The following is an 18,452-nucleotide window of genomic DNA, read 5'->3' as shown; positions in this document are numbered from 1 at the left end:
TTTAAAACAATAAGGGCTTGTGTCTGGAGTTGTGAGGGTGTGTGTGCATTTGTGTGTATAAAGATGACAGTAGAGGGGCTCCTGGGTGGCTCAGTTGGTTAAGCTTCTGACTCTAGGTTTTGGCTCAGGTCATGATCTCACAGTTTTGTGAGTTTGAGCTCTGCATTGGGCTCTGTGCTGACAGTGCAGAGCCTGCTTAGAATTCTCTCTCTCTCTCTCTCTCTCTCTCTCTCTCTCTCTCTCTCTTTCTCTGTCCTTCCCCTACTCACACAGTCTCTGTCTCTCTCAAAGTAAATTAAAAAAAAAAAGTGACCGTGGATAACTGAGGACTTATTGATGGAGGAATGAGATTGGAAGTAGATATGTGTGTGTATGAAAGACTAGTCAGTTCTCAGCAATGATGAAAAGGTTTTACTACTGACTTCTATAATTATGAGTGTTTTTACACTTGATCGCAGCTCAGAATTAATTAAAAAAAGGATAGCATCAAAAATAATAAGAGGGGTGCCAGGCTGGCTCAGTCAGGAGAGCCTGTGACTCTTGATCTTGGGGTTGTGAGTTCAAGCCCCATGTTGAGTGTAGAGCTTACTTAAAAAAAATACAAAAAACAAATAATAGGAATCTTATAAAATCTAGGTATCTTATAAAAGTTATATATGTGAGACCATTACACTGAAAAAACTAACAGTTTGAGAAAAATTAAAGACCACCTAAATTAATAGAGACAGATACTCTTATGGATTAGAAAACACAATATTGTAAATATGTTAATTCTTTCCAAATTGATTTCTAGATCCAATATATAATTCAATTCAAAAAAATTCTAGTAAGAATTAAAAATTTCAGGGGGTTAACAATTTGATTCTAAAATTTGTGTGGAAATGCAAAGGGTCAAGAAACACCAGGACAAGCCTGAAGACAAAGTTGGAATTCTGACATTATGAAATAAAAAGACTAATTATAAGTAATCAAGACAGTGTAAACTGGTTACAAGGATAAAGAAAACAATGGAATAGAATAGTCTAGAAGAAGACTCACAGATACCAGGTAATATGAAATGTGACAAAGGTGTTAATTTATTGCAGTAAGGGAAAGGATGTTTCTTTTAATAAATGATGGTGGGCCAACTGGTTATTCATATAGGCTAAAGACATGAATTTTTCCTCTAACCCATATCATATATAAAAATTAATTCTAATTCTAGACAGACTGTGACAAATAAAGAGTAACAAATAAAAATGAGCTAGGGATACACAAAGATTTTCTTTAAAAGAATATGAAAAATACTATCCATAAGGGGAAAACATTATTAACTGGACTAAATTAAAATTAAGAGCTTTACTTATCAAAAGATACCATGAAGAGAATGAAAAGGCAAGTCACAAAGTGGGAGAATATATTTACAATACATTTATCTAACAAAAGACTTGTATGCAGACTGCAAAAGGAATTATAAATCAATAAGACAATCTAATGTGGGCGAAAGACTCCAATAGCAACTTTACAAAAGAAGATATCTAAATACTAATAAGCAAACGAAGAGGTGCCCCACCTCACTAAATTAAGGAAATTCCAATAAAAAACACAATGAGAAACTAGAGCATACTCACCAGAATGGCTAAACTAAAAAATGGACAGTAGAATATACTGATGAAAATATAGAAAAATAAAAGCCATTCTATATACTGGTGGTGGGCATATAAATTGGTAACACCACTTTAGAAAACTAGAAGTGAAAAATGGAACTCTTCTGTATTATAACCATAGAAGTGGTTGCATGATCGTATGCATTTGTCAAAGCACACAGAACCTTGACACCATGAGGAATGAATTGTACTTATTAAAAAAACCAGCCTAGATATGAAAGGAAACCAAGATGGAATACAAACTCTTAGAAATAAACCTAACTGTATTACAAATAAGTAATGTAACCACATTGAAGTAGATGGAATAAAAGAACTAACCCAAAGTGACTTTGGATAACAGTATTTTGACTAGACTGTAGAGGGCTACAGATAAAAAGAACTGTAAACAAACACTTTAGGAAGTAAATATGTTCTTTTCTCACAAGGGTATGGGTAATTTGATACTTTAGGATGGAACAATAAGTAAATATACTTTGGATAATGAGAGCCAGAACTTCCAATGTCAGAGGAAGTTAAAAGGAATGAAAGGGTGAAGGCTAGAATGAATTCTGTTGTTAGACTGGAATCAAAGTTACCAGCAGGTTCAAACCATGTAATTTAAGTAGATAAATAGATATAGAAATAAATATAGAAGGATATGTATGCATGAGTTAATACACATACATATATTGCCAATCTGTTTGCTAAAAGGGTCCCAAAGCAATGATTCTCAATTAGCAATGAGCATATCTTGCATCCAGATCTGGGTTTCTAAATATCATTTGCTAATTAAAGGAAAGAGGGATACTTGAAAAAGTAGTTGATTCCAGGACGGAACCAGGGAAAATACAAGAAATTAGAGCATCTTATGTCGTCAAAAAGTAACATATTGCTCAAAAAAGGATATTCTTAAAAATAAAGAACTTTTTTTTCATGAATATCATGTATAGACACTCTGAAAGAATGCCACTTAATTTGTTCTATTCACAACATCAGCAATGTATGCCAACAAGATCATCATTTAAAACTGGTTTGGCTGTAGTATAGATAACATTTCCAAAATGATTTATGACAATATTTTGTAGGAGTAGGAGTTGTGATGATGTGCTGACATTATTATTCTTCCAGCTGCTAAAGTTGTTTTCTTTAGAGTCTGCATTTTCTATTGCACACTTTCTGTACTTTATGTCTACAAGAATTGTAAAACACATTGACCTTTTCTTATAATGTATAGCACTGAGTATTTTTAAAGAACATGAAAACTTAACTAGCAAATGGGGTGACAAGCTTCTTTAAGGTCTCAGGAACATGAAGACAAGCAGCTTCAGTAACCTCACTTACTTATAAGGAAATGACAAAGGGCACTATGATGAGACTACCTTAAATTATAAACTAATCAAATGAATTTGGCTATTTAAAATAATATATGTAGATTGCTAGTAATAGTAGATGAGTACATGACACTTTGTGAATTATCAAGAGAAAGAAGCATTCACCAAGGCTTGACTTATTCAAATACTAGATGTTTAGCTACTAAAAGGTTCTGTTTCTATCATCCTACAAAATCATAAACTTGGGCAACATTATCAAATCACCTAATCCAAAGGTTTCAAAGTGAGAGATGAAGGACAGACAGCATTGCTGTATTACCTAAAGGATCTTTACAACAATACACAACCCTATACTCCACTTCCCTCACACTCTACAAACCCCATTCTCATACATCTTCTCAAGGATGTATATTCTACTACTCTTCATAGGGATGTATCAAGTTGAAGTGAACATACTTCTATGAAGGCAGGGCTATATTTATCAAAAGCCCACCAGGTGATTCTGACATGGCAGCCCCTGTCTTCCACATGAAACTTTTGACCTAATCTATTTTCTTCCGTTTGGCAAAAATCAAAATTCAAGCAGACCAGAAAGAATTCTGAAAGTATTCAGAAAAGTCTACAATTTATGCTGGAGTGGACCTATTTCATTGTGTCACATAAGAGCAAAAGTGTGAAATGCATTATTTTCAATTTAGAATAAAAATCCTATTGCTTTTTCCAATTTTTAGTGATATATGTAGTACAGAAACCTGGAGAAATATAAACTTTCTATAAAGACATATATGTCTGTATATGTGTATGTATTCTGTATATATGCATGTATATAAAATATTCATTTTTACTACAATTGTTAATATAATAAGGTATTGATATATGAAGATCTCATTAGTAATTGCTGTCCAGTAGGAAATAAAAATCTATAGTCTTAGTTTTTCTACAGTTTATAGACACAGGAATGACTTCCTTGACCTGACTCTTGTGCTACCTAACAGGTTCATTCAACATTTATTAAAAGGTTCAAAGTGTATAGAATCATATTTTCTTTCCTGCCTGTCATTCCTGGCTTCTTACTCTTATTACTTTCCAGTGCTCCCTGACACCCCCACCCCAGCACTCCCCCAAAAAAGGTTGGAACTCAATTAGCCTGCAAGCAATGATACAATGGTTGATATGTGACAAAACTTCTCGGCAGATGGATATACAAAATGGAGACTCAACTGAAATAGAGGTGACCAAACAGGATGTTAAAGACTTTAGATTCACAGACAATTTAGCAAAGAGGAATTCAAAGAACTACATGTATAAAATAACAGAAAGTGGCTTATAGACACCATATATATCTCAAAAGGAGAAACGTCTCTAGAATTAAATACCAAGAAAACTGACTTTGTTACATTATTGCTAAATGACACAAACTTAGCAGTGATCATTTAAAAATACTCCACATTGTGAGGTTTAAGGAACAATGATTCCTAATTAGTGTTTTAATAAGTGTGTTAGCACTGCCTTGTGCCATTCTGGAATGTCACTTATGGTAAATTAAGGGATACTTTCCCTCCCCATTCTCCATTAGTATTTTAATGCTAGGAGGTGGGAAAAAGCTGATCCATATTCAAAAGCAAAGGAGGAAAAACAATAACAAATTGGCATCTCTTCTGTGAATTGCCCCACAGGCCAAGCATTTTTATGTTCTTAATCATTATTAAATGACTTAACATGACACCCAGAGCCTGGCGAATGATTGCATCCTGACATGAGAACGAATTACAAATGAAATGAAAGATCAAGCCGTATTAGAGGATTGCCTCTGGGAAATGAAAATCTTTAATTCTCTTTTATTATTGACATTTATTTGGCTGCCATGAATAACAACATAGCAAAGAGATTCAGCTATGCTTGTGCACTGAATAGCTTATCCCAGGGCTCAAAACTGCATTAACATTTATCATGTTTGCTTTTGTAGCTGACACCGCTGAACAGATTCTCTATCCATCTTGTATTTATCATGCATTGCAGATATAGTGCATCCTCTAATTTAAGTTCATTTTCATATAGTATGAAGAGTAAAGATTAGCCAATGTCTTTCCTCAAATAAATTCTTGCCAGTAAGTATTCCTAAGAATGGTTTAATAGATTTCATAAAGAACAAAGTGAGTTGACAAAGAAATTGAGTCACAGGAAGGGGGGGACTAATTTTAAAGATTTCAGTTTTGGGGAAATTGTATAAATTCACAATGAGGAAGACACTTGTACACTATGTATATCTAGAATATATAAAGCCTTAAAATAAATGTCTCCAGAAAGAGCAACCAAGTAGCATTTTATGAATCTGAAGGCAGTACTACAGTCCTGTAAGATAAGAAGTCTCCATGTTTTTCACTTTTCCAAGCAGTGTTCATTGCTAAGACAGGAACAGGCCACCTACTACATGAAGACAATCCAGATGGTTATTATCAATGCAGGGATATCTTTTCATGATTTATTTCTTTTCTCTCTTGCACAAATTAACAGCGTGGCTTTTTCTGTCACAACAATTAAAGATTATATGGTACCTGATGCCTTTGCTCATATGGTCCTCTTCACTCATATGACTAGATTGCTCTCCTTGCTTTAAATCCTTCCTAGAATTCAAGGCTTAGCAAGGATATCAATGTATCTTAGGAAAATTACTTAGTATCTCTGATCTTGATTGAAAATTAGTTTTTATTTTGCTGTCTTTCTGTTTTTTATACTTTTAATCACGGAAAAATTGTAAATATATACACAAGTGGAAGTAATAACATAATGACCACCCCACATATACCCATCACCATTTCATTTATAACTCCACTATTTGTCACTCACTGGATTATTTTGAAATAAATATATTTTTTAAGTTTGTTTGTTTATTTATTTATTTTACAGAAAGAGCATGTGTGAACAGGGGAGGAGCAGAGAGAGCGAGACAGAATCCCAAGCAGGCTCCGTGCTGTCAGTACAAACCTCCACGTGGGTCTTGAACTCATGAACTGTGAGATCATGACCTGAGCTGAGATCAGAGTTGGATGCTCAACTGACTAAGCCACCCAGGCACCCCTGAAATAAATATTTTTTAAGTAAGCGTTTGAATCTTGTTTTTGACAATTCTAAAGTAAGAAAGTTGGAATGAATTAATTCTAAGGCCTCTTCTTACCCAAAATTGACACTCATTTCTTTTTTTGACCCTTTTCAGGCTTAAATATTAAATTCAAGAAAAATTCACTATAACATCTTTCTTTTGGCTTTATTGATCAGTCTCCTTTCTGAGTCAATACAACCCATATAGTCTGTACCAATAATGAATAAGTGTAATTTTACTTCTTTGTATTTACATTTTTATGTGTATTAATTTTATTTCCTAGTTAGATGTTTAAGGCTTATATCTTGAATTTCTGTTTAGCAGTATATTGAAAAAACACAAAGGTAATAATTGCTACTGTTTATAATAGTTATTAGTTAACTGACAAGTTTTAATCTTACTGATTCACACAGAATTAACAGGTTTATATTTGGCTTGAATAGTTTTCATCACACTGATGATATTAATCATTTTAACCAATAAAATATTTGTTTACTAGATGAAACTCCTATATCTGTAAGATAAGTGAGGTTTTCTTCTTGAAGTTTAAAACTGAGGAAGTAACTTATCTGTGGATTTTATTTGTTCATAATTGGATAAATTCATTTAAGCAAGCACAGGAATTTACTAAGTAAAACTTTTTTTTTTAGGAAAGACATTATTAGACTGACAATATTCCCAAAATATTAAAGTAAATAAACTAAATCAAAGTGGATTTACTCAACTGAATTTTAATAAATTACCTTCTTGAAAATGAAATCTTTTCTACTGAGATAGAAGGTAGGTTTACTTATTAAAATAAGAACAGAGGCATCTGGGTGGCTCAGTAGGTTAAGTGTCCAACTTCGGCTCAGGTCATGATATAGTTTGTGAGTTCAAGCCCCGCATGTGCTCCATGCTGATGGTGTAGAGCCTGCTTGAGATTCTCTCTCTCCCTCTCTTTCTCTGCCCCTCTCCTGCTTTCTCTCTCTCTCAAAATAAATAAGTAAACTTAAAATAAATTAAAATAAAAACACTACAAAAGGTACATTTTCCCAGAAATAGAACAAACAACCTTAAAATTTATACAGAACCACAAAAAGAGTCTGGGTAGGGGGAGGGGAGGGTAAAAATAGTAAAAAAGAACCCCAACCAACTAACCATCAAAAGAAATACAAAAGACCCTATATAGTCAAAGCAATCTTGAGAAAGAAGAGCAAGGCTGGAGGCATCACACTTCCTTATTTCAAACTATATTAGATCTAGTAATCAAATCAGTATGGTACTTACATAAAAACAGACAGACACATGTATCAATGGAACATAACAGAGAGTCCAGAAATAAACCCATCCCTAAATGATTAATTTATGACAAAAAAGTAAAAAATATACAATGGGGAAGGGACAGTCTTCAATAGATGGTGCTGGGAAAATTGTACAGCCACATGCAAAAGAATGAAACTAGATCATTATTATGGATGGCCAACAGGTACACAAAAAGATGCTCAACATCAGCAATCATCAGGGAAATGCAAATCAAAACCACAATGAGATATTACCTCACAGCTGTTAGGATGCCTATTATCAAAAAGACAAGAAATAAATGTTGGTGAGGACACGGAGAAAAAGAAACACTATGTACTGTTGGTGGGACTGTAAATTGGTGCAGTCGCTATAGAAAAACAGTATGAACGTTCCTCAAAAAATTAAAAATAGAACTACCATATGATCTGCAATTCCATTTCTGGGTATTTATCCAAAAGAAACAAAAACACTAACTCAAAAAGAAATCTATGCCCCCATGTTCATTGCAGCACTATGTATAATAGCTAAGACAATAGCTAAGTATCCAATGGACACAGACACAATGGAATATCAGTCAGCCATAAAAAAAGAGAAGAAAATCCTGCCATTTAACAATATGAATGAACCTTGAGGGCATTATACAAAGTGAAATCACTCAGAGAAAGAAAGAAAATACTATATGATCTCACTTGTATGTGGAATCTAAAACAAAGAAACAAACAAAAAATAAAAAAAAACCCAAAACTGAACTCATAATACAGAGAACAGATAGGTGTTTGCCAAAGGCAGGGGTGGGGATGGGGTCAGTGAAATGCATGAAGGTGGTAAAAAAACAGAAAAGAAAGTATGCTATTTTCAAATAAATTATAATATCAAGAATATAGAATTTTGTTACAATTAATCTTCATAATACTGGGTTTCTCATACAATTTCCACATGTACCTGTAGCCATTATAGTATCCTCTCTTCCTTGGGTGAAAATCACAATTCGCTGCCTCTTCAGATTCACCTTTGGCAGAGCTTGTGTCTTTTTGGCTATTTCTTTAATGTCTTCAGTCTATTAATAGAGAAGAGGAAAAAGTTCTCATAACCAGTACAATAAAGCAAAACTTACTAGTAGTTTAAGGATTTAGCTTCTCATGCTCAAAATAGGAGAGATATGTACCCCTACTATAAGAATTTTAACTACATACAAAAGTAAATAGAATAGTACAATAACCTCCAAGGAACCCACCATCAAGTTGAAAACATTTTATTTATTTATTTATTTTTAAATTTTTTTTTCAACGTTTTTTATTTTATTTTTGGGACAGAGAGAGACAGAGCATGAACGGGGGAGGGGCAGAGAGAGAGGGAGACACAGAATCGGAAACAGGCTCCAGGCTCCGAGCCATCAGCCCAGAGCCTGACGCGGGGCTCGAACTCACGGACCGCGAGATCGTGACCTGGCTGAAGTCGGACGCTTAACCGACTGCGCCACCCAGGCGCCCCTATTTATTTTTTTAAAAAGTTTATTCATTTACTTTGAAAGAAAGAAAGAGTGTGACCATGAGCAGGGGAGGGGCAGAGAGAGAGAGGGAGAGAGAGAATCCCAAGCTGATGCTAGGCCCAATTCTACAAACTGTGAGATCATGACCTGAGCTGAAATCAAGAGTCAGCCCCTTAAACAACCTAGCCACCCAGGTGGCCCCAACAATTTTAAATTTGTGATAATTTTTATCTATAGTTTTACCCACTTGCCTTTCATATTATTCTCAAGCAAATCCCAGATACAAAATAATGTTATCCATAAATGTTTTATTATGTATCCCTGAGAGGTAATGATTTAAACATAACCACATACTAGTATATTTTTTTAAATTAATAATTTCTTAATAGCAGCAAATAGCCAATATTCAAATTTCCAATTAAAGAGAGATTTGTAAAAAATAAAAAAGGAATATTGAATTATTTTAGAGGTTTACAGAATTATGCTGACTCTGGAAATAATGTTGCTAAAATGCCAAAATTTTCAAAGAAAAATGAAAGAGATGCAATTTCCTACAGACTTAATTTTATTTAAAGAAGATAAAGTTAAAAAAATAACAAATTAATTCTAGAAAACTGATGCTATTTTTCACATCACATAGGCCATGAAGTTTTACATCTTAACTGTTCTGACTTGAAATCTAACTCTTGAGCTATTATCAGTAGGATTCTTAGAATCATGTTTTCAGCAATTTTAAAATAATTAAAAAATCCATGTCTGAATTCAGTGGCCCTCTAAATCATGCATGGTTTGGCCTTTTTGGCACTCTCTCGTGTGTAGTTTCAAACAGTTATGGAGAGAGAAACACATACTAGAGGAGAAATATATGAGTGGTATCAAGGAAGTGAATTAGAATATACAGGACAGAAAAATTTAGGTAATCAAAGTAGACAAGTCATAATGGTTACAAAGAACATCAGCAACTATGACATTTTTAAAGGTATGAAAATCTTTAGTGAAATATTCTATGTTGTTTGTTCACTACATACTTAAGAAATTCTAGATAATACATGAATCCGAGCTTCTACTGCACCTAACATGACAATTCCGGACCACTGCTGTTTTTGAAAAGAATAGCCACGTATGGTGAGACAATGCTGCTGACCTTTCAAACATGCTGACTGTTTCACTTTGGGTTGCTTATTTTAGAACAAAACTAAGCCTGAACTCTGATATCTGAGAAAAGGAATTCCCTCAGTTTTAGGGAAAGACTATCAGAAATGACTAGTAACAGCTGAAAGGACTAAAAAAAGAAAAACAAAGGCCACATAATGACATTTTCACTCTCTCAAATAAATGTATACATTAATTAAAATGACTGACATATATTCTCCCAATCTCCTTAGCACACTTAAGTTTTACTACTGTCGGATTTTTGCTTGATTGGGTACAGTTCATATTTAATAAAGATAAAGGGGCAAAGCCCAGAGCCACATTCAATCAATCAATCATCATCAGAATCCGATGTATGTAGTGGATGTTTTTTAAATAGAGGTCTTTCTTCAATGTGGTATAAGGAATAAATTAAGAATGAGATTCCACAGTTGTCTTCTGGCCAATGGGAAGATATATATATTTTATGGGAGTTTGAGTAACTTAAAGAAACCTTTCTTATGTCTCAAATTAAATTTTATAAAACTGGCAATTCAAGATTGAAATAAATTTCCCAAATATAAAACACAAATCTTTACAGAATGGTTAAACTTTATTCTAATTGTATCCATGTCCACGGTTCATACAAAATCCTTCTGTCACTCTGGAATCACTGTCAGCAATACCAGATCTAAATTTCTTACTGTGCCTTGAAGAGCCACTGCTTTGGCTTCAATAGTTGAGCCCAATCTAGGATGGAAACTTTTCTTAAAACCTCAATTTTGTTTTCTCAAAGTTATATATTCCTAGTTCTGCAGCCACCCCCACCTCCCCATAGACTCTTCTCTCTTATACTTGCGCTAGCATCTTAACAGAATTATGAAATTACAAGGACTTGAGAGTGTGACACACCTAGATCTGTGTACTTTGAGTAGGTAAATAAACCTCTGTGAGGCTGCACTTCCTCATCTATAAAACTAAGAAAATATTTATGCTAAAAGATGTTGGGAAGTGGGGTGCCTGGGTGGCTCAGACAGTTAAGTGTCCAATTCCTGGTTCCAGCTCATCTTGCAGTTTGTGGGTTCGAGTTCTGATATCTGTGCTGATACCATGCAGAGTGCTTGGGATTCTCTCTCTCTCCTTCTCTCTCTGTCTCTCCTTTGCTCTTTCTCTCTCAAAATAAATAAATAAACATTTTAAAAAAGAAAGAAATATGCTTAGAATTAGTGGGCAAAAATTTGAAGAGAATCAGGATATGTGCATAGTCTCCAAGTATTTCCCCTAAGATACTTACTCATTACAAATTAATTAGTAGGTGAAACAAGATTTTTGTACAGTCCCCAAATATCATCAAGATGTTTATTAAATGCAGTGATAAAATAGTAACTTTACAAAAAATAAACTGGCAAATACCACCTTAACCCAGTGATGAAAGTTAATGTCACCAACAATAAGTAAGACAAATAAGTAAGACAATGGGACATCATTTATATTCCTGATAATGATGCACTGAGAAGGGCAAATCACCTCTGTGGTATTTCTGGCAAAATTGCATACCCTCAACTTAATTAACAGAAAATATCAGAGAAACTCAAATTGAGGGATATTCTATAAAATGATTGACAAGTATTCTTCAAAAGGATCAAGATCATGAACAAGAAAAGAATGAGAAACTGTCACAGATAGGAAGAGACAAAGGAGACATGACAAATGCAATTTGTTTTCCTGGATTAGATTCTTGAACAGAGAAAAGAAATTAAGAAGAAACTGGTGAAATCAGAATAAGGACTGTAGTTCAGTTACCAGTATCACACTAATGTTAATTTTCTGGTTTTGATCAATATACCCTCACCTGTGTAAGATGTTACATTAGGGAAAGCTGAGTGTACTAGTTTTGCAAATTTTCTAAGTCTAGAATTACTTCTAGAATTATTTCAAAATAAAAAGTTGAAAATAATTGTTGTGAGGATGAAAGAAGGTAAGTGAAAGAGCTAAATGCCATATTTAACAAGTGCTAAGTACTTAATAAATGTTCATTTCTTTCCTCTAATAACCATCTTTAATACTCTCCAAAACTCATATCCTGCAGTTGCCCCAAAATCTCTAGAAAGGACCTCAAGAGTTTTGAGTATTGGGAATTCAATTATAGTATCTAATAAGGGAGGAGAAAAAGGAAAAAGGGGAAAGAGTAGAAGAAAGCTCATATAATTTAGTTATGAGCCATGTATGTAGCTCTAAAGTGCTCATTAAATCTTAACTTCTATGGCAGTAGGTATTATTACTATATCCTCATTTTGTAGGTGAAGACATTGAGTCACGGAGAAGTTAAGAAGCTTCTTAAGGTCATAAATATTCTAAGTGTACAACCAGGGCTAGCACCTACAAAGCCTGACTCCAGAAATTATACCCTTAACCAATATTCCATGCTCCACAGATTATACTGCTTCTTTGAATTCTGGCAATGTGTTTTCTGTTGTTATCACAAAATGATAGCATGTTCAATTGAAATCATTTTTCTGTCACATGCACAAGTCACTGATGATCCTGTATTTAAGTTTGCTATTTTTTTTCCTCTTAATTATTCTGGCTTGTATTTTACCCTAGTGATTTCAGTTTTTAACTTTCAAGATATTTTTCATTTTCCAAGGTCATTTGGAAATCTAATCTCCTCCTCCAATATGTTAGGATGTGAGAAAGAAAGAAGTGTAGTTTGTATAGTAAAGAGTACAAGACTTAAAGAGCTGGCTCTGGTTCTGGCTCCATTATATATTAGCTATGTGTGATCCTGCACAAGTCATGTAGCCTATTTTCCATCTGTTGAACTGATAGGGCAATACATGCCCCACTTAACCCCAAAAGGCTTGTGTGAATATTAAATGTATTAATTATATGTTGGAAAAGGTTTCATAAACTGTGAAGCATTTTATAAATGCTAAATTATGCTTTTATTGTCACTGGTGATCACACACCTTAAATTTAGCATTGTCTTCCAAATTAAAGAATATACCCTCTTCATTCCATTTTTAACAAGCTGATGATACACATGTTAATACTGTCACAATCTACCTACTCCTAGAGAATACCAATTGTGGGGTTCCCACAGTGCCTCACTTAACCATATCACATTCTTTTGTTTTCCAAATAGAAACTCCTATAATTATGGTGCGCACATGATGTGTCAGTGTCCAGTCTTATCTCCTACTACCTCTTTCTCCTCTCTTCATTCCAGGCACATTGGCCTTCTCTCAGCTCTTGGACTACACAGTACATTATGCTCCTTCTCCTTTGGGGGCCTGTGTACTCTTGTTCCTTCCGTTTGAAATTTGTTTCCCTGTTGTTTCTTTGTTTTGTTTTTTTCTGTCAATGCTAGATATCCATATTTTTCAAGTTTTACTTTCCTCAGAGAGTCATTCTATGACTATCGTATCTAAAATAAGAACCCCTCCCATGTTCTCCTTCACAGTATACTCTCTGGTCACTTCTATCTTGAGTTTAGGGTCTATCAGAGTGTTAGGCCCAGAGTTAGTGCTCAGTAACTATTTACTGAATGAACAAATGATTAAATGAAGATAATTAAAAGACTATCTTATCTCTTTCTGTTAATCTACTGTTTTAAAACTGTCCTCTTTGGGGCGCCTGGGTGGCTCAGTCAGTTAAGCGTCCTACTTCAGCTCAGGTCACGATCTCACGGTCCATGAGTTCGAGCCCCGCGTCAGGCTCTGGGCTGATGGCTGAGAGCCTGGAGCCTGCTTCCGATTCTGTGTCTCCCTCTGTCTCTGCCTCTCTCCCATTCATGCTCTGTCTCTCTCTGTCTCAAAAATAAATAAAAACGTTAAAAAAAAATTAAAAAAAATAAAAATAAAACTGTCCTCTTTGAGGGCACCTGTTGGGATGAGCACTAGGTGTTGTATGGAAACCAATTTGACAATAAAATATATTTAATAAAAAAAAAAAACTGTCCTCTTTGGGGACTTAGTCACCTAGAAAAGCTGCATTGTACTCTCTTAGCCAGCAGGACCTAACTTAGTGTCTTATTTCCAGAAACTCTAGGTGATCATTCATTGTATCCTTTGCATTTGTGAGGAACACAAGAACCTCAGAAAACTTTTGGAGAATTCTTTGGGAATCAATACCTCCTGAATACTCTATGGACTTTCTATCCAATGCTGATCAATGGAATTTTCTGTGATGGTAGATATGATCTATATCTGTACTAATATGGCAGTCCCAAGCTACAAAGGCTATAGAGAGCACTTGAAATCTGTCTACTGAGATTTAGGAACTGAATTTTAAATTTTATTTAATTTTAATTAATTTTGTGGCTAACAGATGCTGTATTGGACAGCACAATTCAAAACTTTCCTGTCTCAGTGGTATAAGATCATACAGTCATCAATGGTCAGATACAGATTACAAGCCTAGGATCCTCTGGATAGAGTCAGGGGCTGTGGGGAAGTTGGAAAAGGGAAAACGATTGCTTTGTTTTCTCTATGGTCAGAAGTAATGTATCTTAGAGATCTAAAATAAAACTAAAATTCATTGCTTGGAGTAAAACTGAATAAATGACTCAGCAGAGAAGGTATGTATTATTTTCATCATTTGGCACATAGTCTATTGCACAAAGGATGAAAATACAAAGAATATGATATTTAAGTTTTGGAGGTATTTTCTTTATTTAATTTAAATCAATTTTCAATACTGCTTTTAAAAGGTTTAATAATGAAACATATTTTTAAGTTATCTTATTTTTATTTGGGTTCTAAAAATATAAACCTTTAATTGGTTCAGTTCAAGATAAAGTAGATTTAAAAACACATTGCAGTCTGAACTGATTTCCCAGAATAATAAAAGGCCTCATGAAACTTTTTACCTCAAGAATTGTCATTTTAAATTCTTAGCAGGTCTGCCATTTGAATCAGGCACTATGCAATTTTCCATCATATATATATATATATATATATATATATATATATATATATATATCTCCTCTCTCTTCTGCTTTGTGCTTTGACCAGCTCCAGTTTTTATCTCATTCTCCAGTGCCCTCCTAAGCTGCCTCTTCTTACTGAAAATTGCCCAATTCATTTTAAAGATTAAAGATTTTTTAAAAAAGAAAGATTATCTAAAATTTGCAGAGAAGCTAACCAGAATATCATAAACAATGCTACTGAAGATATTTCCTGATGAATAAATACTGGTTATTTTTAGAGGCTTTTGGACTGGTCTGTTAACAGACATATCACTACTTGCAATATTCAGTGGCTTTGGGAACTGATTGGGATTTATAATAGAAATGATGGTAGAACAGCAGAGCCAGTAGAAAAAAAAATGCTCACCTTTCTTTTTAATCTTTTCATTTCTTTCCTCACTCGTGCCCCAGTTTAGAGGTAAAATTAAAGTTGAGAGGGATAAAATGCAGATTTTGTCTAGTTTGTCACAGTAGACCTGAGAGCACTGACACATTTCTATAGGTATTACACTTGATCTTAGCCAAAAGGCTGAGAAGCAACTCTACAGATATTAAAGTGTTAAGATAAAGTGATTTACTCTTTTTTGATTCTTTAAAAACACCAAGCTTCCAACTTATGCTTTCCTATTACTGTCTAATGGACTAAGGAAAATTTAATGACATTTTAAAATCACTGAATTCCTCTAGATAGGATTCCACATATGGGTTATATTTATTAACAAAAATATTCTACTCATGGCTCTTATATATTCTACAATGCTTGGAGTATTTTCGGAAACTCATGAAGGGAAACATCAAGACATGGTGTGCTTTATCTAATTTAACATATCACCGTCAACATTACCAACAGAGCAGTTTTGCTATGTTAGAAGGTAGTAAGATATACTATCATAAACATCATCACTTGGTTTATATGCTGTAATCAATTATGGCAGATTTATGGTAAAAAGAAACAATTCTAGAATCAGTAAATAAGAATCAATGCAAAGGTTAATATGATGCCAGTTAGTAGAAAACAGAAAAAGTTAGTTTGCATAGGATCTAGTTTTTTCATAGAATACTTATACCACAAATTCAATGTCTTCCTCCAAGAAGAGGAAGCTTTATGTCTGGCTGTCAAGTCCTATGTATGACATGGATAACATGCATGTGTATTACTCTGTTGCTCGATAATGAATCTTCCTTTAGTACATTTAAATAACTGTTCCATCACAAATTCATACACTTTTCTCTGAACAGTTCAAAGTGAGATTACTGATACATCCAATCAATGCTCACAGGTTTTCTAGATGGTCAACAATACTGAGCATGTAAATAGTTAGTTTAATTTTTTAAAATTACTACCATGCAACATTCCAAGTTGCTGTACAGAACACAGCATTCTACATAGTTCTGGCTCAATACATATGAGAGTCATAAAACTTATAAACTCAGTTTATGAATTCTCTGTCAGTTAACCTGGGTTCAGATTAAAGTCAATGTTTTCTAATAAGCAACTGGAAGATAGATATTATATAGATAAAAACATGGCGTTATCTGTCTTAATTTTGCCAACAACAACCACATGGAGTTTTGAATCTTGACAGCTAATACTTCTACTAGGAAAACAAAATTAGGACCTAGAAATTAAAACCAATTATTGATATTTGGTTTCAGAAAATTTATATACATTTATGCAAGAAAAAGAGAGAGACTGAGAGAAGAAAAAAGAAGATTAAAACAGGAAGTTTATATGAGTGGGATTTAAATTAATCAGTCCCTAACAACTGTTAAGTACAACCTTTGGAAATTAATTTGCATAATGATAATCTACATGTGGTAGGGGTGAAATTATTTAAATGACATTATATTTCACTATTTAGTCTTGCTCCACCACTGCTTTAGCAGTGAATCCTTATGAAATGTAATACAGCTAATGAGGTAGCTTTTTAACTGAACAAACTGACAGGCCCCATATCTGCAGAGGCAGCTTGAAACCGTGCCCAACCTCTTGGCTTCCCAAGAGGCTTTTCAAAATTCAATAAATAACATCTGTAGGCGATGTTGGGTGCAGACCTAGCAGAGTGCGTCATAACACTGTGCTGGCAGAACAAAGAAACCATGACGACTGCCAAGTTTCCATGGCAACTGCTGCGAGGCTCTGAGAGTATAATAGCACATCAATCACTGTCCAAAAGAACTTCATTATCAGCTAGAAAAAACCTTTAGGATCTGTTTAGTGTGCAATTGTGGGTTAACTCACCTCAAAGCCTTGCTCTCTAGCAAAAGTGGCAGCTTCCTGAAATAAAAAAAAAAGAACAGTTAATTATAAAGTGCTAGGTAATGAAGAAATAATCCATTTTGAAACTCATTCATACAGTCTTCTTTTTACACAATTATCTCAATATACCCACATAGTTCAATTTTTATTCTTATGCCAAAAAAGAAATCTTTTTCCCTTGGCATGAAAAAAAAAAAAGGCAGCATAATGTCAACACACTTCACAAGTTGGAATAAAGAAGATGTAGTGCGTGTTTTTACTGTAGCTGTCACAGTGAGTTCAGGTGTTTTGACCCCAGCAAAGAAAGACAATCATTTGAAACCTAAGGAACATACTGGTGGTTGTGTTTTTAATTGAAACAATACCTTTCAGAAAGCTCTTCTGTAGAGAAGAATGTCTACTAATAAATGTATAGATTCATAAAATCATCATTTTGCAATCCCTAATGAAATTTATTCAGGCAAGGATCATCAATAGATGCTAAATTCATTAGGTGAAAGGATGACAGGAAGCTGGGTGTTTCATGGAACCAAAATATCACAGATTATATGCTGGTCACGGGGAGCAAAGTATAACTTTATAATGAGAGGATCAAGCTGTCATCACTTTATCCCAGTGATCAATCCTATCAGTTTTTGCCATTAATAGTGGAATCACCAAATATTCTGTGCCTTCTGTTACGATGCAGTATAAAGGACACAGCATCACCTATAAAGTTTTCTGACCTCATTTGTGACATTAATTACTCAAAACTTTAATTCAATAACTAGCAGTCTACAGAAAATACAGAGGATAGGAGAACAAGTTAAATGATACAATGAGAAAGCAAATGGAAAAATCCATAAAGTAGGACATTCTATAAGACAAATAGCTTGGTCTCTTCAATAAATCAATCTTATGATAACCTGGGGAGGGGAAAAATGACCAAGATCAATGTACAGACCTTAACTGAATCCTGTTTTGAACAAACCATCCAGGAAAGGCATTTTGGGGACAATTAGAGAAATTTGATAATGAAACAGGATAGCGATAATGATAGGAATTATTAACTTGATAAGGTAAATGTCCTTAATTTTAGAGGTTTATTCTGAAGCATTTAGAAATAAAATGACATGATATGTGTAATTTACTTAATAATACTTTAAAAAATTAAAGTGAAGTAAAAATGGCAAAATGTTAACAATGATTAAATCTAGATGTATTCAGTATTTTTACTTTGTCTGTTTAAAAACTTTTATAGCAAACAGTCTACCTCCTCCCCAA

At 34.0% G+C, this 18,452-nt stretch overlaps 1 protein-coding gene and 1 non-coding gene across 6 annotated transcripts in view; one reads left to right on the top strand and one right to left on the bottom strand.

Moving 5' to 3' along the window:
* ADK (adenosine kinase) overlaps positions 1-18,452 on the bottom strand; it is a 523,245-nt gene that overhangs the window by 91,210 nt on the left and 413,583 nt on the right. For all 5 annotated transcript variants that reach the window (XM_045040997.1, XM_045040996.1, XM_019813326.3 and 2 more), the window contains 2 exons: positions 17,172-17,207; positions 8,283-8,397 (listed from right to left, as the gene is read on the bottom strand). In XM_045040997.1, the coding sequence (XP_044896932.1) occupies positions 8,283-8,397; positions 17,172-17,207 (151 nt within the window). The remainder of the gene's footprint in view (positions 1-8,282; positions 8,398-17,171; positions 17,208-18,452) is intronic.
* Positions 393-462, top strand: LOC111557190. The gene has a single exon (XR_002737046.1). It is a non-coding gene; the product is annotated as a small nucleolar RNA U2-30 (small nucleolar RNA).

This window comes from Felis catus, chromosome D2 (genome assembly GCF_018350175.1).
Source record: "Felis catus isolate Fca126 chromosome D2, F.catus_Fca126_mat1.0, whole genome shotgun sequence".
Lineage (NCBI taxonomy): Eukaryota > Metazoa > Chordata > Mammalia > Carnivora > Felidae > Felis > Felis catus.
The sequence above is the reverse complement of the archived record's forward strand: the minus strand, read 5'-3'. Positions and strand labels throughout refer to the sequence as shown.